This window comes from Erpetoichthys calabaricus, chromosome 3 (genome assembly GCF_900747795.2).
Source record: "Erpetoichthys calabaricus chromosome 3, fErpCal1.3, whole genome shotgun sequence".
In the NCBI taxonomy this organism is placed as follows: Eukaryota; Metazoa; Chordata; class Cladistia; order Polypteriformes; family Polypteridae; genus Erpetoichthys; species Erpetoichthys calabaricus.
This window is the reverse complement of record NC_041396.2, coordinates 61431980-61458033: the sequence shown is the minus strand read 5'-3', so window position 1 is coordinate 61458033 and position 26054 is coordinate 61431980. Positions and strand designations below refer to the sequence as shown.

The 26054-nt window shown below is 36.4% G+C and overlaps 1 protein-coding gene across 1 annotated transcript in view; it reads left to right on the top strand.

Annotated features, from left to right (window-relative positions):
* The first annotated feature begins 5621 nt into the window (after positions 1-5621).
* lpin1a (lipin 1a) overlaps positions 5622-26054 on the top strand; it is a 104126-nt gene continuing 83693 nt past the window's right edge. Inside the window, exon 1 of the mRNA XM_051924918.1 lies at positions 5622-5827. Coding sequence (XP_051780878.1) covers positions 5759-5827 — 69 coding nt within the window. The 5' untranslated portion in view covers positions 5622-5758. The remainder of the gene's footprint in view (positions 5828-26054) is intronic.

Genomic DNA, 26054 nt, shown 5'->3' with positions numbered 1-26054 from the left:
GTCGTTTATGTGATGTTATACTTTAATTAAGATAAAAACACAATCTTTTAATGGTCATGGTATACCTTTTTACTGACCAGTTCTTTTCTTCCCCTAGAATTTGGTTCCTAGCGTCCTACAAAAAAACATAATTTCTACTGGCCTTTTTTGCAGGTGATGCAAACCTACTAGCCTGTACCTACTTTTGTGATTTCTACTTTAAAACAAAAAACGGTGTTACACTGAAAGCACATAAAAAGCCAAATGAAGGCATTGTCCAACGTAACACAAACGAAACAGTTACACACCTCACTAGTCCCTTTGCTCTGCTCTCTGTGAAATGGCTTATTCATATTAACCAGCTCCTGGACACCATCCTGTTATTGCTGGAATAGGCTGGACAGTGGACACCGCAACATTTACTCTTTCAAAATAAAAGGAGTAGGGTCTGGCTACAGACCGTGCACTCTCAGCCACATGCACGCTTTTAAAGGGGCGCTAAACTGCAGTCACGCCGACCTGGCGTTGGGAAAAGAACGCCGGTCTCGCGAGAAGTGAACTTGATTGGCTTGAGTTTAAACAGGATGGCTAGCCATCTATGGTTCTTTGTAGCACGTTTTCTTTGAAAAATTAATAAAATTATACTTTCCACCTTTCTGGTTTTTTTTAGTTTCTCCACCTTTACTGAGGATTTAATGGAATACTTTCACCCGCATTCGTGGAAGCTGATAGGCTTCAATTACTGTGCGCTGTTGAATAACTTATTTTGGTAAGTGTCTAATATAGTGGGTGCAAACCGTAACTAGCCAACCAAAAAGCCGTCGGTATAAGCAAAGTGAATATTTGCGGTGTGCAGAGACATTATAACTATAAGTCATGACATCATACAAAAACAGTACAACCTTGGGGCCATTAATAAAGTATATTAGCAATCACCATACTGTATGCCGTTTTTATTTCCATATTGTATAGTAAACCTACCTATCTTTAACAAGGTTGCTCATCGCTGCTTTCCCTCCATTTCAAAGAACGAATAGGGGGTGCCACTGTAACTTAAAAAAAAAAAAAACTCAGACCCTGTAATCAAATAAACAGTGAAAAACATAAACATGGTTAATACTGTATTCAAGGAATTTTCTGATTAAATACAACAGTAGCATATGTCTGCCAAATAAGTCTTAAGCGTCAAAAAAACTATATCATATTCCTGATAAGAAGGAAATGTCAAATTCAAGCTTGGGAGCAGAACATTAAACAGGACTCGTCCTCACTCAAAACAACTTTACATTTTTCTGTTTGTACTTTTTCAGTTTCTCACAGCATCGTTTATGGCACTGTTCTTCTTTAATGTCCTCGATGACAGATTTTGGTGACTTCCAAGTGTAGCAGTTGATATTTAATGACTTGCTATCAGCACATGACTGACTGACGTTAAGGCTTATGCACTATGCAGGATGCGAAGTCAATGCACATGTCACCAATCACAATCACCAAGTTAATTTGGTTATACACAGACAAGTAATTACATTTTAGAGATGCACAGAGTTGATACGTTTTTATTAAGATGTACGAAACAATACATTTATGTAAGAAACTGTAGTTCAAGAATTGTGCTAAAAGAAATACATGATTGTGATGAAAAAACATAGACTCAGGAGACAGAAACATAGAAATATAGACAGATATAGAAAAACATAGATCTAGGTGGAGAATCAAAGGGGTGGTAACACTGTGTTTAAATCCCAACAGGAGAAAATGACACGTGTGCCATTGAGGGGAAAGGGGCAGAGGCTTGAGCCACTGCAGCCACCCTTTTGAGCACATCCCTGCATATCACAGTTCGAATTCCTAAGTACTTTAGGGTTAAAAAGACCAACTGTTTTTAACAGAAATGTAAATGTCCATTCTAGCTTTAGGAATCAGTCTGAAGATCCAAGTGTTCTCATTCATTTCATTAATAACTGTCCCCCAACCTCTTCGGTTCAATGTGACAATAATGATAGTACTGGACACTAACTTGCACTTTTTAAAGCATTACCATAAATTAATAAATGTATTGCCTGATCTACCATTGTCTCTCATGATTGATGTTTTCCTTATTTCTTTGCAGTTTGATATTTAACTGTTTTTATTTAAGTGCCTTGTGATGATAACATGACCCTAAAATGTGATTGTCAGGCATGAGCTTCTTATTGGCACTTGTGGATGGCACTGCTGCCACGTGTCTTGAGTACACTAGGTCAGCTAAGCTATGACCCCACTAAAATAATCTGATCTGCTCCCACCTTTAATATAAACCTGCACTGGTATCTTGGTTACTGCTAAAAGTAGTAACATGGCATGATTTCAGAAACTATACACCTCTTAATCAAAGCATATGCCTGATGCATGTCTGTTCCAGGGCAGCACGGTGGCGCAGTGGGTAGCGCTGCTGCCTCGCAGTTGGGAGACCTGGGGACCCGGGTTCGCTTCCCGGGTCCTCCCTGCGTGGAGTTTGCATGTTCTCCCCGTGTCTGCGTGGGTTTCCTCCGGGTACTCCGGTTTCCTCCCACAGTCCAAAGACATGCAGGTTAGGTGGATTGGCGATTCTAAATTGGCCCTAGTGTGTGCTTGGTGTGTGGGTGTGTTTGTGTGTGTCCTGCGGTGGGTTGGCACCCTGCCCTGGATTGGTTCCTGCCTTGTGCCCTGTGTTGGCTGGGATTGGCTCCAGCAGACCCCCGTGACCCTGTGTTCGGATTCAGCAGGTTGGAAAATGGATGGATGGATGGATGTCTGTTCCAATGTTGTGTGACATTTATAGGCTAAGGGTTCTCAACCATTTTCTTGACATAACCCCTCCAGGAATTGAAATGTTTTAAAGTACCTACATTTATTTGGTCTTAAATAGTTAAGTACTTAACATTTAATAGATGCAAAGTAAGTAAAATCAAATCAGTTTGATTTTTCTCTTTGGTTGCAGGTGCAGGCTCTTTGTGTGTAAGAGTTGAGAACCAATGAGCGTTATGCCGGCAATACAATGTGCAGAATGTAGCGACAAGTAAATTGAACACACCATAGTTTTCAGTCCTTCACAAAGCACTGCAATGAAGGTGGAGTAAATTCTGACAGGATTTATCTTGGTTTAATTTTTTTATTACACAAAATCTGCAATTTTGGCAGGGGTGTGCAGACGTTTTATATCCACTGTAGATGTCCTCTCTCTACTTCTGTTTGCTTTTGCATCACAAAGACATGCATTTTATTTTAATTGTTGACTCTCAACTTCCCTAATTTCAGTGAGTTTGTGACTTTATGTGCAAGATTATTTTGTACTTGGGGCTCAGTGCTGCTGAAATAGGCTTCATCTTTCTGGAATACTGTATTGGATATGGGCGGCACGGTGGCGCAGTGGGTAGCGCTGCTGCCTCGCAGTTGGGAGATCTGGGGACCCGGGTTCGCTTCCCGGGTCCGCCCTGCGTGGAGTTTGCATGTTCTCCCCGTGTCTGCGTGGGTTTCCTCCGGGCGCTCCGGTTTCCTCCCACAGTCCAAAGACATGCAGTTTAGGTGGATTGGCGATTCTAAATTGGCCCTAGTGTATGCTTGGTGTGTGGGTGTGTTTGTGTGTGTCCTGCGGTGGGTTGGCACCCTGCCCAGGATTGGTTCCCTGCCTTGTGCCCTGTGTTGGCTGGGATTGGCTCCAGCAGACCCCCGTGACCCTGTGTTCGGATTCAGCGGGTTGGAAAATGGATGGATGGATGGATGTATTGGATATGATAGGCTCATTAAATGTATGGATGATTAAACTCTGGTAACTAGGAGCTTATCTGGACTGCTGCAGCCACAAGGCAGAGACCATCCCTGACTGCTACAGTAGGTGCACAACATCATTCAAGGCCATTTTAAAGTCTCCAATCAATGTAGCCTGAATACTTTTTTCTTATAATAAGCTGTACAAAAGGAAAAACAATTTTAGCTTTTAGTATAGTTTATTTTAGTATAGTAACATTTAGTATAGTTTGGTATAGTTTACTTTAAAAAACTGCATAAAAAGCAAAGGTTTTGAAGTTTAAGGTGCAATTGCATCCACATTTCTATAAAAACAACTATTTCTTAAAAAAAAGTGGCTAAGTAACTGAGCAATGGGGAATTTTTAGATATTTTTAAATGATCATTTTTTTCACTTAAATGTTGTATTTTACAAGATCTCAAAAGCCAAGACAGGATTTTGAACATAGACAAAGGGTGCTCCAGTTCAGTCCTGGATGGCTGTACTGAGTGCAGGTTTTTGTCTCTAGCCAATTTGTTAACTTGAAGCAAATTTTTGCTACTGAAGCATTTATTGTTCAAGCAACATTTTTGTGCTTCATTTTGGTTAACTTGCTTGTTAAGATTCTTTACCCTTATTTGCTTATTTTAGTCATTCACTATTTTCAGTTGCTTCTTGTTTTCTTAACCTACTGTCAATCAAATATTTAATGTGAAAGATGGATCCACCAGTATAATTAACCAGGTATCTTATTCCCATCTACAGTATACACATCATGAAGTATAAGGTTTTATAAAACATTTGGAAAGAAACAGAAGATAAAATGTGAAGGGCTGGGTATTACTAATCTGCTTTGGGTCCTAAATCATGTGACTTATATCCTTAGTAAAATCTAGAGTGTAAGGATGACCTGATATAGCAGAATGAAAACCTTAACAAGACATAAAACTAAATAGGTTCTGTTATCAGCAGAGGATTGGCTTCTAATTAAGCACATGGGTTGGAAGAAAAACCTGTAGTCAATTCAGCCCAGCAGGACCAAACATAGGAAACATTGCTTTACAACTGTAATTTTAATAGACATATGTGAATCTTTGATTTACTGTATATCTGTAAAACAAGAAATAATACAGGTATACAGCAACATTCTGAAACCTGCTTAATTTCATTCAGAGTTGCAGAGATCCTCAGCTTATTCCAGCAGTACTGGTCACAAGTCAGGGAAAAGCTCCCAACAGTGTGCCAGGCTACAACTGGGCCCATTTACACATCATGCCCATGTTTACACTCACACAAAGCCAATTTATGGTTGCTATTTAACCCAACATGCATGTTTTTTTGGAATGTTGGGTATGAGGCAGGAGCACAATCTGCTGCACCACCCTGATATAAGAGCAATAGTAGTACAAATAAAAATAAAAAAATTTCTTTTCTTATTTCCATTTGCTAATGATCCCATTGGTAAATTGGTAAAATATACAAATGTTTCATGGCAAAATAACATAACAGCCATTTTTCCATAATAGAAGCCAACACTGGGACTGAATACCAGTCCAGCACAAGCCACATTCACAGTTATACCCATTTTTACTTGCTTCATAGTGAACACATAATCTAAGTTGAATGTCTCAATTTGAACTTAGATCTCCGGGTGTGTGAGACAGTGTACAGCTCTGTCACCTGTCATCTTTGAAATACTATGTATAAAATGTTTTTTTTATTTCTGTAGAAGCTGATTTTAAACTTTTGCTGATAGTATTTACTCAGTGCTGTGCCCTTTAATATGGAGCTTGTGACTCCAGTTAGATGCCTCAGAAGTCAGCAGGAAGAAATGAAGTAAGGATTCTTGCTAGTCTCATGTTTCTACTTGGATCGTCCTTCCAAGAACAGTGTGCATAAAATTAGTAAGGAAAACAGGGGCATCCATTAAGGACTATATGCAGTTAGGCTACAGTCTGTCTACTGTCTAAAAATTGTTGTTTAAACGGTCATGCTTTTGGGAATCTAAAGCATGTCAAAAAAAGATATGGAATCATGATATCGGAGGAACAGCTTAAGGCATTAGAGAATGAGGAAAACATTGCTGAGACAACCTGGTCTTGGGTAAATGAATTGCATTTTTCTTTCTTCGTACGATAGTTACAGTATATATTTGAACTTGCTTCTGGTGTGAACCATACATTTATGAATGGAACAAATCATAAGCTGGCTGCTGTTAGCATTGAACATTTCAAAAGAAGGATCCTTTACATGAATAAAAGAAAGTATGATGCAGGCAGTCTGAAAAAGGCAGTTCTGGTCATGAGAGAACTGGATTTGGCAGTAATACGTGATAAGGTCTGATAGGTTAGTAAGAGATTGTATCAGTAGTAGGTTTTTATAAGATTTATATCGTACAGTTAAATGACTTTGTTGTGATTTAGCAAAAGATGTGGCTTACATACATCTCAATAATAATTAGCTGTTGACACCATTTCATCCATATTGCTATTGCCTAGAGTACTGGATTTGTTTCCTTTTTGAGTTAAGTTGTTGCTTTATTGCTAAATCTTCAACCCAAAACGTGAAGAATGAATTAAGAAAGTGTTCTTTTCAGTTTGTTTGTGAGCTTCCATTAGTAGTGTCATTCAAATCTCAACTTAAAACACACCTTTTCCTTCTTGTATCATATCCTGCAACCTTATTTTCTAGTTTGATTAATCTTGAACAACTGTGTTGATCCTATCTCAACACCTATTGCCATCATATCTGCTCCACATTAGCATTCACTACATCCTACTTGTGTACACGTCACATTATTTCTTATAGCTTTCTCATGTATGCAGAGTTCCTATATTTAATATTTCAGCTTTAAAATGTATTCTTGTTTTCTTTATAGACTGCTTTGTGATGGTGTCCTTTGTAATAGGCACTATATAAGATAAAAATTGACTGACAAATTCCCAGTTCTGTTTGGGAAGTTTTACAGTACAAAGGCACCAACGTTCTTGTCCTTTTTATGAAAGTTCTATTATACTCTTTTTATAAAATAGTATGTAAGAGTTCTTGAAAACCTATAAAGCAGCATTTATTTGATATCAATTTGAACATGATATGTAATGCAATATTATTCTGCAAACTTGTATGAGTTTCATTTCAAAAAAATGTAATGGGCTTTATATTTGTAAATAAAACAGCATTTTCAAAGTCACTATATCCAGTTAAGAGTCACATAGAGACGGAAGCTATTTTTTCAGCAAGGAGAAAGGCAGGAACCAACCCTGAATTGGGATCCAGTCCATTAAGAACTCTCTCATGTAAACACTCACTCTTGGCTACTTTAGAATTTGGAATTAACAAAGCACATATATCTGTAAGTGGAGTAAAAATCTGCATGCAAACTTCATGGAGACAATGTCCAGGCACATGATTCAAAACAGTAATGTTGGATTTGTGAATTTGTTGATTCATGAAATGACAGAGTATACAATCCACATTTCAACAAGAAACACTAACAAGATGAATTCTAATTTTCCCATAATCAAAATCCAATAGGAACTCACTTCAAGTCATTTTCATACACAAATTTTCACTCAATGGTTGGCCCAGACTGACTTGTGTAGGTAATCATAATGAAAAGGTGACACACGTTTATTTTGTGGCAACTGTAAACTTTAATGTTTGTCAACTCAGATTAGATTTAACAAATGTTCTGCATCTGGCTAAGAATGTCAAACTTTGACATGCCAGTAGTGTAGTGAAAACAGGCTATCATTCTTAGACATGAATAGTCCAGTTTACAGGAGGGCCAGGAACCTATCACGGCAGCACTGGACATAAAGCAAATATCAGATTTTAACTGGGCACCTGTCCACTTCATTAACCACTCACACACACACACTCACTCTCACACACGTGACCATCTCAGAATCACCCGTTAACCTAAGCAAAACATTTTGGTACAATATCTGAATAAGTCTGAAAATGGGTAGAAAACAAAAGAATGAATATATGAATGAGAATCTTCTTTTTATATAGCAGAAATGTTTAATTTCAGATTGGATGTTTATATGTTGTTACAAACTCCACGCAGAGCCATAGCAAGGTTTGGGGCAGCCACCCCATCCTGAGGGAATAGGGAAAAGGTGGAGGCTTTTAAAGGGAAAGACAGGAAGTGAGGTCAAAGGGGTTGGGCTCATGGGGGTCTTCAACCATAGGCTCTAGCCCGAACGTGACATCAACATCACAGGGGCCAGAGCCGGCATTGTCTTCTTCCATAGGCTCAGTCCTGGAAGTGATGTTGGTGGAAGTGAGGACCAGGTGGAATCTCACGTGACTGGTCTGCAGGAAAGGGAGAAAAAGAGTCAGTGCAGTCTGTCACATCCTGGTTTGAATTGGAATTGCCCTTACTCAAGCCATTTAGCTGCCTCCCATGCGCACATGTGTGACAATGTTCATAATAATCACTCATTTTAATCATGCACGCTCCTTTGTCTGTCAGAAAAACTGCACTGAACCATTCAAATCCACTAAGGGATATTTTCCTCGCCTAGTGTATAAATGATATTTTCCTGTTTAATCAGGCTTAATTATTTGGATTTCATCCTTACTTTTATTAAGGTTTTATATTATTTGTGTTCATGTAATAAACAATTAGGTTATTCTAAGAAGCAAAGTGATATATATATACTGTATAAAGCCAAGTTTTAGCGTTTTAAAATATACTGTACATTAATGGCAACTGCAGTATTTTTAGTTTGAAATAAAATGCACAAATAAATGGAAGCAATTATAAAAGAATGTATACAAAAAACATGTGTTCAGTATTAGTGTGTTAGGAGAAAGGCACCACAGATATTGAAGAAAATGTATTTACCAATATCCTAAATTTTAAAGCGTAAGGAGTAACAGCAACTGATTATAACAGAGCACATGATGTTGCATAAGATAATTTTCAGGGTGGCTAACCAAAAATCAAAAGGAGATGGGGACTTAGGCAGCCATATGCAGATAGGTGCAGTGGCTTTAATAGAAAGATAAAAGTTATTAGATGAAGCACTCCTTCAGCAATCCAGTAGAATAGACGAGGGATTTCTGCAGTGTTCAGTGCTGGAATCAGTTTTAATTTTTAAAAAAAATTTACTAAAAGTACCAAGAACTATAATCAATTTCTCAAGACACAATCTAGGTGGATTTTCAGATATTTTGTAGTATTTGACCAAATAAGTTTAATGCAAAAATGAATAATACAAAAAAAAGGTTTTATACACAGAGTAAAAAATTACATATACTATAATTACTTAATGAAGAGACTAGCACTAAAAAGTGGACTAGAAAAAGCATTAGTATAGTTAGACCAGGTTGTCTTTGAAGTGGGTTCAGACCCCAAGATATCATGTCGAGGACCCCACCATCTCACACTGTTAAGTGTACCAGAACCTGTATGATTTTTGTGAATTTATCACACCACAAGCACAATTTATTAACAATGGGCTTGAATGTAGTGCTAGTTTGTAAAAGATGCAAAAAGCAAGAGGGAAAGCATTAATTTATTGAGAGGATTCAACATAATCATTGCAAAACAGACAGAGGTCTGAATCACATACTGTACATCTAATCAATCCTAAACCATAATAAAAATTAAATCCAAAAATGTGTGTCCAGATTCTAAACAAAGTTATTATCAAACTGTATATGATTTACTGTTTTTATTTTTGTTTGGTTTCGCACTGAGCTATTGCAGGTGTTTACTTTGTTGATTCAGATTTCACATGTTAGCTTGTGTACATCACCATCATTTATTAAGTCAACAACATGGCAGTGTTTGCGAAAATATTGCAAATAATGGTGATGTTCACTGAAAAAACATTAAACAAAGTAGCAATGCCATTATGACAATAATAATAAAAATTAATAACTACAAAAATAAAAGTAGCAATAGTGAAATCTTAGGTGCTCAAGTAATCTCATCCTCCTCAACTACCAGACACTGATTATGGTTAAGAAAATGTTGAGTTACATAACCTGGTATGTCAGCTACTAGTAAAGGAAGGTTATAATAAAGCTGTGAGGCCACCAATGCTGCATGCAGCTATTGAGCTCCATATAAGAGAAAGTATATAACATTGAAAGAAAATGTGCAGAGAAAAAGTGTTAGACAAATTCCTAAGCTGTAGGATACAATGCAGAAGAAAATATTGAAGGAGTTAAATCTGTTCAGTTCAAGTGAAGAGTAGTAAGGTGGGTGCCAGCAGTTTGTTTAAAATTACTTCTTTAGCTAGAACATACATAAATGGATAAATGCTGGTTATTAGTAAATTTCTCTTAAACTTAATATATTTCTTTACACACAGAACAAGAGATACAGTTACATGAAAAAATGAGTAATAATGTAGTGTGAAAGTGTACTTTGTTTCTCACAAATTGAAGAAGTTAAGAGCACCTTAACTAATAAAAAACAACTATCCATAAAGGTGTACTTTTGAACCTTTCACAGACAGGAAAATAAACCCATACAGCTTATACTCTATGTATATGGTTGGGGGAATACTAGGTTTGTAAAAGAAAACTATTTACAAAATGGATTTAGAGTTGTCAGACTGCAACTGCTGTGTGTGCATCCTGTTCCTGAAATACTGCACGGAGATGAGCATTTGTACAGCTATATAAATAGAATAAATGTGTTTGTACAGCAACTTGTGTAAAGTAAACCTTTAGATATTAATAACTACCATAGGGCTGCATAGTGGTACAGAAGTTCACTCTGTAACCTCACAGCTTTAAAGTCCTGGATTGCAATCCTGGCCTGAGACACTGGTTGTATGAAGTTTGCACATTCTCAATGTATTTACGTCACTTTCCCTTGATAAATTTCTTCCCCATACTAAAGACATGTATGTTGGGTTAATTAGCAACTATAAATTAGCTCCATGTGAGTGTGTCCTGCCATGGGCTGGCACCCAATTCAGTACTGGCTGCTCCCTTATGACCAGTGCTAGTGAGATGGGGGCACCATTTCCCCAGACTCCAAGCTGGGTTAGTAAGTTACAAAATGAAAGGATAGCCACCTTAATATGTCATTAGATATTGCCATTTACATATGAAGTAAGATTGATTGATCGATTAGACCTAAAAGGTATTATCAAATATTTTTAAATAGAGTACAAAGAAAACCAACCTCACGATTATTTTTACAATTACTTGAATATCATTGAATCATTTGTGGGCAGTAAAGGTGGTGTAGTGAGTAGCTTGGCTAGTGTACGGAAAGTAACTTGTCTGTGGAGTTTATATAGTCTCCCAGTGCCCACATTTGATGTCCTTCTTAAGTGACAAATATATGAGTGACAAAGATCTCGGGCCTCATGTATAATGCCTTGCAAAGAATTCACACTAAAATATGGTGTATGGACAAAATTAGAAATGTGCGTACTCACAAAAAATTGCAATGCATAAAACTGTGTATATGCAAAGTTCTACCCAGTTTCCCTTTATAAATCCCAATCAACATGAATTTTAACGCACATGCATGTGCCTACGGCCCCACCCTGACTCCTCCCAGAATTTAACCTATTGAATATGTAAATCAATGTAAATAGCCCCTTCCATTCAGTGTTTTGTTAAAAGATAATGGCAAAAGCATGTGTAAAAAATAATTTTAGCAAATGCAAAATGGAGGTCCTGCTCTGTGAAGTGGAGGCAAGAAAAAACGTATTACTTGGTGACTTAAGAAGTGGTATAAGTAACAAAAGGCACAACAAATGGAAAATGATGGAGTGGAACAGCATGGTGGAGGCATTCAAAAGTTCAAGTTCAGAAACTCACACTGTGCCCGGAATGAAAAAGAAGTGGTCAGATATCAAAGTTAACATGAAAAAGCGAATCATAACCCACCGTCTGAGTGTCAACACCAATAGAGGAGGTGGCACAATTCCGTGGCTCCCACCATTTGACCAGAAAGCTGCTGTAATTATTGGTGAGACACTTACAAATCTCGCCACAACAGTAATGAGACACATTTTCAAATCACAGATAATTTTCACATTAATAGAGTGAAAATGCTTTCTATTTACATAAGCAAATTCGTTCTCTGAAGGTGCCTTTATAGCAATGTTCATGCATTCGATCACTCTGATTACATTTGGAAAACCGGACATTGCTGCAAATTGCACTTTAATGTTTGCCTGTTCAACCACACTTTAAGGAATTCTCTAGATGACAAGCGGATAATACCATCCCATACAGCTGACATGGCATGAATCAGTGATGACTAAAAAATACCCGGTTGGGCAGCCAGTTCATGTTGAAAAGCTTCTGTGGCTAAAAACTCGAGGGTGGACAGAACTTGCAAGGGAGCAGGTAGAGCACAATTCCTCAAAGTCTGCCTTTATAAAGATGGCCCCAGTTCAGCACACAGCTCCAAGAGGATAGCTCTTGGAAATCTAAATAGACTTAGAAGCCTGTCATCATCATGGGACAAGAAATCAGTATGATCTCTAAATACATGCTCTCTTCTAATTTTACCATTTGCGATGCTTTCTAACGACACTAAATCCATGGTGGTTGGAAAACGTTGACAATTGCATGCACCATTATATTGGTACAGATTGATTACAATCAAGTGCTTTAAATTTGTAAATGATATGCAATTAATTTCAGTGTATTAGATAAAGCCAGTGACATGGATGCAACTATAAAAAAAGAAAGGGAAACCACACAGAAACAGTAGCACTGCTCTGACAATGGGTGCCGCCTGTTTACAACACCAATCAGAAACATACGTACGCATGGTGTGAGGCTGCTTTGAAAATGTGCATGGCATTACACCAAGTTTAATTTTTATACATCTCAACATGAGCGTAGAAACGGGTGTATGCAACATTTTTGTGTGTATACATCATTTATACATGAGGCCCCAGGTGATAAAATACGGAGAAGGGACAGGCAATATCTCAGTTATGGGGACAGGCACAACTTAAAACCAGGAGAGAACAAAAGAAAACCAAACATCATTGCCAAAACACAAAACAGAATCATAATCAAGAAATATACAAGAAGTTGAAATAATAAATTCTTTTTTGCCACTATTTAGTTTCTTTTAAACTACACAGAAAAAGAAACAGAGAGAGAGAGAGAGAGACAGAGAGAAGGGATTTAACCGGAGAAATCCAAAGCAAGGGTGCTACAACAAGCAGGCAGCCATCTTATATGCTGTAGGAGGAACTCAGTGACATAACATGTCACATGTCCAGTTACGCTAAACTATATGGTCCCAGCCAAGAAAAAAGGGCATATAAAGGCAGCACCTGGAAAACATACATTTTCATAGAGATGTTATGAAGCATACCAACAAACTCCTGTGATTTACTAAATTAAATTATACTAATCAGATCATAAGAAAAGCATGCTATTTAGCTGATTAGCAATGCTAAATTAGACTTGCAATATGGCCTTTACATCTCTGGTTTTCTGCATGATCCTGAGCAAGACATTTAACTTGACTGAAAAATGCATATCAGCAATTAATTGTTTTATATATCTACATGTGTATAATGCCTTTGGAGGTATTGACTCAAAAGGTGCTTTGTAAAATAGGATAACAAAGTGTGCTATTTTGTAGACTGACGTACCCTTTTGATTTTTTTGATAGTCCTACTAAACCCTTTAGTTAATACAAGTGATTTCAGAAAATCAGTGCATGGGCATATTTTTTTTTTTCAAAAATATGCATTCAAGATAAAAAAAATATTTTTTTCTTTATGTACTCTTGTTTATTACATGAATCAAAATTAGACATAAACAGACAAGGGCTTGCTGTGAGCTGCTTTTCTCAAAGGGTATGGCAAGGAAATATGAGGAGCAATGGCAAATGGTTTCTCTTGTAATCATGCAACTAAACTAGGTCACCAGATGGATTCTGTTAGTGTCAGTTAGAAAAGTGAAGCTTTCTTCTTCTACTCAGCCAACCCACTACTGGCAAAGGACTCCTGATCTATCTCTGGTTGTATTTTGTCCAATTTACCTACTAAAACCAATACAGACGTTTTTAGATATATAGGTCTAATTTTAACCTGCTAGTACACTCTATGGATTATTCTGTTTGCCCCGTCATTATCCATATGGAGTGCTTTGTTCTGTTTTTTCTAAACTTTCTAAAAATATACAGGTTAGATTTCCTTGCAGTTTTATCTTTTTAATGAGTGTGGAATATTCTCTATGAAGGACTGGCATCCCCTTTATGGCTGGTCTCTGCCTTGCTCCGTAAAACACTATCTCCTCTCTGCTATGTAATAGAAAAAGCACTTGGATAGATAATGTGTCGTATGCAGCAATGTGCTCCAAGGTGGTCTGTATCTTCATTAATTCCATATTTATTCAAACCAAGCCATGTCTCATATACAGGATGTGCCTTATCGATCACAAGTGTTTAGGGAACATCTACAGGGCTCAATTAAAATAAGCAATACTTCTCGGAGAGAGGGGTGCTGTCGGTAAAATCTTATTTTTGACCTGCAGTTCAGAGGCCTGCTTGCCTGACGATGAGTGACCTCATTACCGCTTCCACTTAACTACAGGTGAGAAAGGAGAAATTGTTATCAAAAGCAAACCTTCTCTGCTCTGGGTGTTATTGCTTATCTTATTGCAATGTGAAGATGTCCCCTAATTGCTCATGCTTGAGAGTCTTCCACATGTTTTGTAGAACATACCATTGAGTTAACAAGACATTTACAGATGAGGTATTTTTTACAACTGTTTACATATTTTTTTTAACAACTGTAGTCCATTTCAGATGGCAGCCTTGTGGTATGAAGTTCAACATCTTAGTCATTGCCTCATATTGTTTAATATTACCAGTGAAAAATATTTAAAATTATAGAGGGTGTAGAGATACCAAATCAATAAAGTTTTCACTTATGCCATCACTTAGATTTTGCCCTCTCGGCAGAGTGTGAGTGTCTTAGGTATATAAAATGAACCTCTTGAGTTTTTTTAACTCCAATGACTGTGACAACACTTTAGCTTCAAAAATCACTTTGCATGCATGAATAGTATATGTGTCTAAAAATGCCTATAGAATGACATTACTATTGCTTTTAATTCAAATTAATTCAAATATTTAGATCTAACAACTGATATCTGTAATTGTGCTATTATTTTTATGGAACATATTTTAGAAAATATTTCTTAAAGCCAAAACATTGACATTCAAGATGTCTAATAAGCTGGTTTGATAATAGATGGATGGATGTATTGTAGAGATCATTTGTGTCCTGAAAAGGGCTCACAGAGGGGAGAGGGAAGTAGAATGTAAGAGTGGTATCTAAAGAAATAAATAATATATCTCATCAAAGGCTGATCCCCATCCTGTGCTCCCCACAGCTTCCTGCAACCTGGTATGAGAATAGGGGGTTCAGAAACTGGATCAATATATAGAACTTTTAGTCAAAAGATAGTGCCTTTCACTTAGATCACCATTTTAATGTGAAAACATGTTTCAAAAGTGGATACATTGCACCTTTTCAATGCTACATTTTTTAAAATTTTAAATTAAAGCTGTTGGCTTACAGCCCAAGCATGTCAGTCACTGCATATTCACATTTATAAGCAATTCATGTTTCTCTTTGAGGGTAAGGCTGGAAAAATTAAAGCTGAATATTTTGCTAAGCAGGCATTAGATGGTGGCTTTGACATTACAATTATTTTATTCTTCCACCAGAAGTATTTGACTGTTCACTTCATATTTTAACAGCTTGAGCCTGACATTTTTTCTCAACAGTTACTGTATTTCACTTAACTTGGCTGTGCATAATGAAGTGTAAAATTATTTTACTAGCATTCAGTTTTAGTTACAATCTTGCAGCTAGAGCTGGAACGTTGCCTTGCAGTGTAGCATCAAATGTTCATGCTGTTTACCGTATTTTTAAATCCAGCTTTGTTGGTTGAATAAAATTTTTGGCACATAGAATACCATAAACCAGAAGAAGCCATGTGCATGGCAGGCCAAGATTTCAAGCTCTAATGCATATTCTTTTCTCACTCACATCCTCCTTCCCCATGGAATTATTTTTCTTCGAAGCTAAACAGCCTTTACAGTGCAAAGAGCTTCCTTTTACATGTTGCAATAAACATTATTGAGAGAGAAAGAAAAAAGTAGAGAGAGAGAAAAAGGGAGTGTGTTGAATTTAAAAAGTGACCTTCTTTAGCAAAGACGACCCTTTATTTTTAACTTTTTGCATTTAAAACCAAGCCATATCAAAATTTACCACAAAGCTGTAAGCTTGTCACCTTTTGAGCTCACTGACATGTGTAATGTTGCTTCTTTTTTGTGTTTTGTAGTAATATTACAGCTTTTTCAGTGAGGATTTTACAATAAATACATTTGCAATTCATATAGATAGATAGATAGATAGATAGATAGATAGATAGATAGATAGATAGATAGATAGATAGATAGATAGATAGATAGATAGATAGATAGATAGATAGATAGATAGATAGATAGATAGATAGATAGATAGATAGATAGATAGATAATACCATTTGTTGGGATGAGATGGAAATGTGTGGTGCAATTGGAAAATCCTTGGTTTGGGACATCTTTCTATTTGCCCTTTGAATGCAGCTCTTTACCTCTCGCTTTTATTTTGTGGTGATAACAGATTTAACTGTGTTAAGGTAGGGATATTTCATAAATGGCAAAAGGTAAAAAATATACATAACAATACAATACAATAGTCTGCCTGTGCACTGAAAAACATTATTTGATTCCTGTATTGGACCATCTATTCAGTTATTTTCTGTACCAGCATTTTCAATTTTATGGAAGCACAGTCTGTCTTAACATGGCATTATATAGACAGAAACCTACCCTATGTCAGACATGTACTACTTTGAAACACTGACAGACATGAAGTGCTCTTTGCTTTTAAAATTTAAGTTTGTTAAAGGCTTTTGGAAAAGTCGGGATGGTTAATGCTCAACAGTATTAATGTTGCACAGCAACAGACCCTGATAGTAGGGGCCAGGACGAACTGTAGGAAAAAGTAGTCAGTGGGATGATGCTCTGGCAAAATCTACCAGTGTGTTGGAGAGGACATTCTTGAACTTACTAGTTTTCTTAATGTGGTTGCTATCAATAGCAATATGGGTGCAGGGTAAACATGCCAACTCCAAACTCACATAAACATCCAAAAAATCTAAACCAGGAACCTAGAGCTGAGAGTGAGTAAAACTACAGTATTTTTCAAAAAATATACTAAAAAACTATATTTCGGAAGGCCACTATGATTTAAAATGTATCAAACATTACATACACTTCAAATAACCAGTTCTAGGCACCAAAGCAATTTTTTTCAGTAGGAGCCCCTGTTATACACCTTGAGAAGCGTGCATGGCATTCACTTTTTGAGCAGTGCAGTTCAAAGAGTATTCAGAGGATGTGGTTGGTGTCTGCTAGAATGTCTGTGCATAGTATTTGCCTAACACATCAGAGAGGAATTAGAAAATGAAACTATTGACAAAGGATTATCCTTACACTGTTAAACTTTGCAGAGATTTCCCTTTATGTAGATTGTTATTTAGCATAAATATATTCACTAAATATTTCAGCCTCAAATATTCCACATATAGTTAGTTGGTAAAGTCAGCTGTCCATCAGTTTTTTTGAGCCCTCCCAATCCATGCCTATAACTGTCAGTCCATTGCAGGGTGCACAATCACTCACATTGTATAACATATTGCTATTTCCTGTTTTTTCTTTCTTTTTAACTCATAGACTTACTTTCCTACAGACCCACTCTAAGAAGGAAATACATAAGTACAAGACATAATGTGAGCCAGAAAGTGAACTCAGAGTGTAAGCAGTGTAAAAACCATTTGTTTAAAAAATAAGTCAATTTTCTAATAAAGATCTGTAGTGTCCACTATGTGAAAGGAAATGAGCCACCATCTCTTCGAGACACTGTAGCTCCTTTTAGCAAATTTTCCAGATATCCACACCCAGGGCCGGATTAAGACCCTTAGATGCCCTAAGCACTAAGTAATTTTGGTGCCCCCTTATACTAGTAATTCAAAATATTAAAACAATAACAAACTAGAAAAAATAAAATTTTATTTTATTATCGATAATTCAAAATTAAACAAAACATACTTATGGTAAGAAGGAAAATAATATTTATTTTTGTATGCTTCATTTTATTTTTATCTTAATAATTTTCTCCTAATTTTTTTCCTTGCAAACTCTTTGATTAGATCTTCATAATCAATCTTACGTAACACATCTGCTTCTATACATAATAGAGATAAGGCATCCAGCCTGTCTCGATGCATAGTTGTTCTGAGGGGATTTTCAATATATTTCAACCAAGAAAATGAGCGATCAGCTGAGCAGTTTGTGACTATTAATGTTAAAAATATACAAAAGGCAATGTCTACATTTGGAAAAGCACACTTTGCTTAAAACAGAAAATAACGCTTTCTACGCACTAGAAATTTATTTTAAGTTAAATAACAGATAATTCACGAAACACAACAATTACGTGATAATACGTGAAAATTACGTGAAAATCAACAGTTTTGGAAATGTCTCATGTAACAGAATGAGAGCACTTTAGAGGCCACGGTTTTAAATAATGTGCTTCATTAACAGCAGGAATTGGCTTCTAATTAAGAAATTATGGCTAAGTTGAGCGGCCCTTCATAAACTGAGTTTGAAACCCCTGAGTTATCTGGTCACTGGTTGGATTACTTTAAATCTCATTATTGTTTTGGCAGCTGGTTAAGGAAAGAGAAAACAATTAAGGGGTCTGGCACTTAAAATGCAAGTCATTTAAAATAAAAGCTAAATATATCCATTCTATTAGCAGAAGCAATCAGTTATTAAATAAAAAAGTGGTTTGAATGAAAACCTGCAGTCACAGCAGCCCTCCACGAGTTTGACAAATCTGATTTGCAGTTTGAATGGCAGATAATGTGCCCCTTATCAGAGGCATCTTTAGCTGGGCTTGTAATTAATTAGTTTGATGAATGAAAATTAGTGTTATTAGTATGTTACTTATGCTTATATAAGTGTTTCAGGAGTTCTGTTACTGTTTTGTATTTCTAAAATTAAGTAAGTGCTTGGATGTTCTCTTATGAGCAGAGAAGTGTAAGAAAAAATACAATTTAAGCGAATTCAATAGTGAAAAGATTTGAAAAGCAAATGGAAAGAAACATCATCAGCACCTTATTGCAAACCCAGTTTTAATTTTGCCTAATACAATATAGCCAATACCAAATAACTCTGGACTTTGAACAGAAGACAATGAATAGCATCTGTCAACAGATCTGCCATACAATCAGTTGATATGTGACTACCAATTGCAACTTTTGAATTCACAAGATTGCTAAGAATTTGCATCATTTATATATAAAAGCAGAAGAAGAAAGTGTGTAGCATAAAAAGGAATTAATCAGTTTAACACAATTCTGTAATATAGTTGTACAAGGTTTACTTTACTTAGACAGATAAATGGTTTATCCTCAATTTAATTTAGAAACAGAAGTGCCTCATGTTGACTTTTAAAATGAGGACCATAACATCCATCTATCCATCCATTCATCATGCTCATTAATGTCAGAGTCACAAGGCAGCTGGAGTCTATCCCAGGAATCATTGGGCATAAAGCTGGAACAATGCTTGGACAGGGCACCAGTCCATCACAGGGTGAGCACACACACTCACTCACTCTATCAGTGTCAGTTTATTGCTTATGTATCGAATGTCAGTCAGCTTCCTGTTCTTCACTAAAGCAATCAATGGAGAAAAGCTATATATCAGAGATAGGTTTCATAAGCAATAAATCTGGCTGAGTTTATGTTACTAATGGTAATGAATTTTCAGAGGTTAATTAATATCTGCATTAATAGAATGATAGATTGATGTTAAAACATTATTTATTTATTTATTTATTTAGATAGATAGATAGATAGATAGATAGATAGATAGATAGATAGATAGATAGATAGATAGATAGATAGATAGATAGATAGATAGATTCTAGGCTTTATTCACAGTGCATAATCCATGCTGTTTATGCCTTATGAAAAAAACTGTTTGAGTATTGAATAAATATGCATCTTTGTGGGAAAATGTATAAATAAAAAAGAAACTATGCCATACATATAAAGTCATTCAAGCTGGGATGTATTTACTAAGGTCCTATATAAAATGCTTCAATGCTTCAGTGGTTGATATGCTTATGATCTAAGGCTGAGTGATACCACAGAGTCATTCACTTACTAGCTTTTTCTCAGTTTAGGCTTAACTGATCAAACTGCTCCTTAAAACGCTAATCAGATGGCAGGTGACAGTTTAACAGGTTCAAAACTCATAGTCTAGAGAATGTTCCTCGGCATATGTAAAGCGTGTTTTGCCTGAGATGTTTTGTACTTTCCTAAAATAGTAATAAGAACATGTGAAGTACATTTTTGCAGTGGCCTGTTATTCTTATAGGGGCCCAGCACAAGGGTTGCTTGACATGTGACTCAAATACTGTTGTCTTTTTGCACACTTTTTAATTGGCTAAAAGAGCCCATCCCACTCAACTCCCTTTCTCAGTCTCAAGTTTAGGCATATGCCACTTGCGTTTTCATAAGAAATGCTCAGTTTAAGATGTTAACAGAGGTTTTAAATACAATCTTGCTAATAATCACACTGCAGAAAATTCGCTTTAATGTTGTTACACTGACACATAAAATTGCTCATGGCTTGTACTAAGTAATTTGAACAAAGGAGCAATCAATATTGAAAATAAATGCATTTTCTGTTTTTTGTTACTTTGCATTTTACAGAATTACGCATAAAATGCAAATAATGTGGAGCATGGTGGCATTTAGGGACCTGGGCTAAATTCCCAACCAGGTCATAGTCTATGTGAAATTTATACAATGTGTACATGTGTGTTTCACCTACGTGCCCTAAACACTTTAAAAAAATGTTAAGTTGATTAACAGCAATAAATTAGCCCAGAGTGAATGGCTATGATTATGTGTGTAAATGTACTTTTCAAGGACTGACATCCAGTTCAGGACTGGTGTCTGCCATCCTTTTGCTACATCTGGAACACTTAACAAAAACAATTTTAATAAATCACATGAAATAAGGTAGAAATAATATCAAGAAAAAACTGATATTTCAAAGGAGAAGAAGCACAATGTCACTGTTTTCCAATTTCTTATAAAAGGAAAAAAGTAATTTAATGTGAACTGTGTCCATCCATTATAAAACCCACATAATACAGTCCTGTCATTGAAATTGGAGGCCATTCCAGCAGCATTTTTCAAGAAGCCACAACCAACTCTGGGTGTGGTATGTGAGGAAACTGGAGGGTGATAGGGAGCTGGATTACAATCTGACATCAGAGGGCACATTTGAGGAAATAACCCTGAACAACATGCCAGTCCATTGTAGAAAACAAATGCATTTTTCAGAAAACAGTGCATAATCATGATTCATATGAAATCTTCAGTGCCATGTACAGAAATGTGTACCAGTATCTTGAGGAATTGTAGCATGTACAGCTCATATCCAGTGAAGGAACACACTCCTAAAAATCCCCATTTTCTAAAGCTAAACACAGAGCCAAATACGGCTACTCATCTGGTTTCTGAACCTTTTCAGACTCATGGAAATCTGGAACCATGGCAAATCAAAATAACATTTATAGATATCTCAAAATATTACTTAAAATTAATTAAAGATATCTTATAATACATTTGTTTCAGGATATCTTGAATGCATTTCTAGATACTTCCAATAAATTTCATGTTATCTTAAATTTCTACCTGGTCCCTTTTACATCGGAAAGTACTTGAAATGTACTGTGTTTTAGGCATGTTTTATTTGTGTCTCAAATGCATTTCATGATATCCTGAAATCATTTCCGGTGCATTTTCAGGTATTATAAACACATTTAAATGACTGTGTTTCAAAATGCAATTCAAGATATCTCAAAATAAGTTCTGTAAAATTTCTTTTAACATATCTTGAAATGCATTTCAGATGTATTGAATTACATGGAAAAATAATTTACGATATTTCAAAATGCATTTAATATATCTAAATATGCACAGGAAGATATTTTAAGATATCTGGAAGTTATTACAAGGTACCCTAAAATTAATTTCAAATATCTTTATGGTGACTTAATAGAAATATCTAAAAAAAACACCTTTATTTTAAATTCCTGATATTTTAAAATTTGTTTCTGCAATCAGAAACAAATTAATCAGAGGAGTAATAGCTAAATTGTGTAAAGCCCAACACTCAGTCATGAGTTAGAGTTATAAACCCCCATGCTAAATCAACATTTTTTTTTTTTGCTTCAAATGTCACAAGTATTACATGTCAGCCAATGTCCTGTGTACTGAACTCTATGGCATCATTAAAAGACAAACACTAAAGTGTATAATGCAACCAACTTTGGTTTTGTTATTATGCAAGGAAAATGTCATAATACTGTCTACATAATATGTGCTTGCAAAAAAAACTCTATGAAATCAAGATTAGCAGGTTAAGGTTCTAGTAAATAGGTCATATGATAGTGTGAAAACCAATTTTAGAATAGAATAATAATGAAAAAATAATAAACTATAACTATGTTATGAAAATGTGCTATATAAATAAATGTTGTTTTTGTTGTAAACAAATGTATAAAGGAATTTTGCAGAGCAGATAGATCACTACAGCATTGGGAGGCACAGCGGACTGAGCAAATGGATAGTTTTATTACTACAGCAGGGAGGGGTTCAGCAACTTGTGCATCACCTAACGCTATTCCTTAAGGATAGGGGGTCCATTGCGTAGAATTTGCAAGTTCTTGCATTTTGGGTCTTCTTCTGTTTCTGGGTTTGCTTTGGAGTTAATGCCCATATAGCCCATGGCTTTTTAGACTCAGACTTAGATAAAGCAGGAATGTACAGTATCTTTGAGGTAAATAATGACATATGACAAAACTTTACATTTATGTTGTTAAACTTCATGTGACACATACAATTGCCTAATTTGAAATTCTGTTTAAGTTCACCTGTAAGGGTGGTGCTGATTGTAGGGTATCTGCCATTCAACCTAGTTTAGTGTCATCAGGAAAGGGTTACTTTTTCATTCAGATCAATTTTACATAATAAAATAGCAGCTCCAACACAGATCTTTTAAGGACAACACTTTTGACATGAGTCAACTTGAAAAAAAGGTCCACATTACAACTGTTTCCTTTCAATATGTGACAATTGACAATTTTGCACCCACCCAATTACACACTGCACTTTGAACTGACACTTCTTTAATTTGACCATTAGCCTTTCATGTGTGGTGCCATATTAATTGCATCTTGAAAATCAAATTAAATATTATAAACGCTACTCTGACCAAATGCTTTTTGTCATTTCCTCATAGAATTATATCATGTTGGTGATTTAATGTCTCCCTGTGTAAATCCATTCTTAATTTTTCTAAAAACACATATTTAACATATATAACATTATTGCTCAATCATATCTTTAATGCGTGTAATTACTACCATTATGTTTTCTAAAATATACATTAAGTTGACTGGTCTATAATTAGTTTAATTTGTGCAGTACCACCATGTCTTGTCCCAAGAAAGGAGAAGGGGTGCTGTTGAAGCCAACTTACCCCTTAAACATTAATAAACCACAGAAAAGCCTGCAAATGTTTAATACACCTCAGCCCTGGTAACAAGGAGATGTTCATTAGCTAGATGTATGATGCTTGAAGACCCAGGGAGTCTGGAAACTACAAGGCTGACTAACCATCTTGAAACCAGGCCACCAACATATGAACATGGAATATGAGGACAATGTATAAAACAGAAAAAAAAAACTACAAAAATAACAACAGAGATGAAAAACTATAATCTTGCCCTACTTAGGATCAGTTAGACCATTCTGGACAGAAAAGACTAATCTCAGGAGAGGATACTACTGTACACAGGGCTTGAGAAGATGAAATGATTCACACACCCAAGGAAAGCAGTTGTATTAATATGCTGTATAAATAACACTTTGTATAATAATACATAATTACAGTTAAAGGTATAGCCAAATATTCAATTGAAGTGAAAAAAAAACCTCATGTTGGACATCTAAATATGTTTTACAGTTGTGCTTGAAAGTTTGTGAACCCTTTAGAATTTTCTATATTTCTGCATAAATATGACCAAAAACATCATCAGATTTTCACTCAAGTCCTAAAAGTAGATAAAGAGAAACCAGTTAAACAAATGAGACAAAAATATTTTACTTGGTCATTTATTTATTGAGGAAAATGATCGAATATTACATATTTGTGAGTGGCAAAAGTATGTGAACCTCTAGGATTAGCAGTTAGTTTGAAGGTGAAATTCGAGTCAGGTGTTTTCAATCAATGGGGTGACAATCAGGTGTGAGTGGGCACCCTGTGTTATTTAAAGAACAGGGACCTATCAAAGTCTGCTCTTCACAACACACGTTTGTGGAAGTGTATCATGGCATGAACAAAGGAGATTTCTGAGGACCTCAGAAAAAGAGTTGTTGATACTCATCAGGCTGGAAAAGGTTACAAAACTATCTCTAAAGAGTTTGGACTTCACCAATCCACAGTCAGACAAATTGTGTACAAATGGAGGAAATTCAAGACCATTGTTACCCTCAAAGGAGTGGTTGACCAACAAAGATCACTCCAAGAGCAAGGCATGTAATAGTCGGCGAGGTCACAAAGGACCCCAGGGTAACTTCTAAGCAACTGAAGGCCTCTCTCACATTGGCTAATGTTCATGTTCATGAGTCCACCATCAGGAGAACACTGAACAACAATGGTGTACATGGCAGGGTTGCAAGGAGAAAGAACACTGCTCTCCAAAAAAAACATTGCTGCTCGTCTGCAATTTGTCTAAAGATCACATGGACAAACCAGAAGGCTATTGGAAGAATGTTTTGTGGACAGATGAGACCAAAATAGAACTTTTTGGTTTAAATGAAAAGCGTTATGTTTGGAGAAAGGAAAACACTGCATTCCAGCATAAGAACCTTATCCCATCTGTGAAACATGGTGGTGGTAGTATCATGGTTTGGGCCTGTTTTGCTGCATCTGGACCAGGACAGCTGCCTTCACTGATGGAACAATGAATTCTGAATTATATCAGATAATTCTAAAGGAAAATGTCAGGACATCTGTCCATGAACTGAATCTCAAGAGAAGGTGGGTCATGCAGCAAGACAACGACCCTAAGCACACAAGTCATTCTACCAAAGACTGGTTAAAGAAGAATAAAGTTAATGTTTTGGAATGGCCAAGTCAAAGTCCTGACCTTAATCCAATCGAAATGTTGTGGAAGGACCTGAAGCGAGCAGTTAACGTGAGTAAACCCACCAACATCCCAGAGTTAAAGCTGTTCTGTACGGAGGAATGGGCTAAAATTCCTCCAAGCCGGTGTGCAGGACTGATCAACAGATGCCGGAAACGTTTAATTGCAGTTATTGCTGCAAAGGGGGGGTCACACCAGATACTGAAACAAAGGTTCACATACTTTTGCCACTCACAAATATGTAATATTCGATCATTTTTCTTAATAAATAAATGACTAAGTATAATATTTTTGTCTCATTTGTTTAACTGGTTTCTCTTTATCTACTTTTAGGACTTGTGTGAAAATCTGATGATGTTTTTGGTCATATTTATGCAGAAATATAGAAAATTCTAAAGGGTTTACAAACTTTCAAGCACAAGTGTATATTGAGTCCATATTCACTGAGAACTTTAGATCTAACGATTTTAGCTAATCCAGATTATTTGAAACTAGCTCTGTATTTTGCAAAACTAACATTGTCAGTTATAATATATTCTTTATAGTATGTTTTAAGAAGGGCGGCACGGTGGCGCAGTGGTAGCACTGCTGCCTCGCAGTTAGGAGACCCGGGTTCGCTTCCCGGGTCCTCCCTGCGTGGAGTTTGCATGTTCTCCCCGTGTCTGCGTGGGTTTCCTCCGGGCACTCTGGTTTCCTCCCACAGTCCAAAGACATGCAGGTTAGGTGGATTGGTGATTCTAAATTGGCCCTAGTGTGTGCTTGGTGTGTGGGTGTGTTTGTATGTGTCCAGCGGTGGGTTGGCACCCTGCCCGGGATTGGTTCCCTGCCTTGTGCCCTGTGTTGGCTGGGATTGGCTCCAGCAGACCCCCGTGACCCTGTGTTCGGATTCAGCGGGTTGGAAAATGGATGGATGGATGGATGTTTTAAGAATACTATGTAAGCCTCTGTACTGTACAGTATATACAGGTTCATACATACAGTACCTTCTCAGACTTGCTTAATCCTACTCA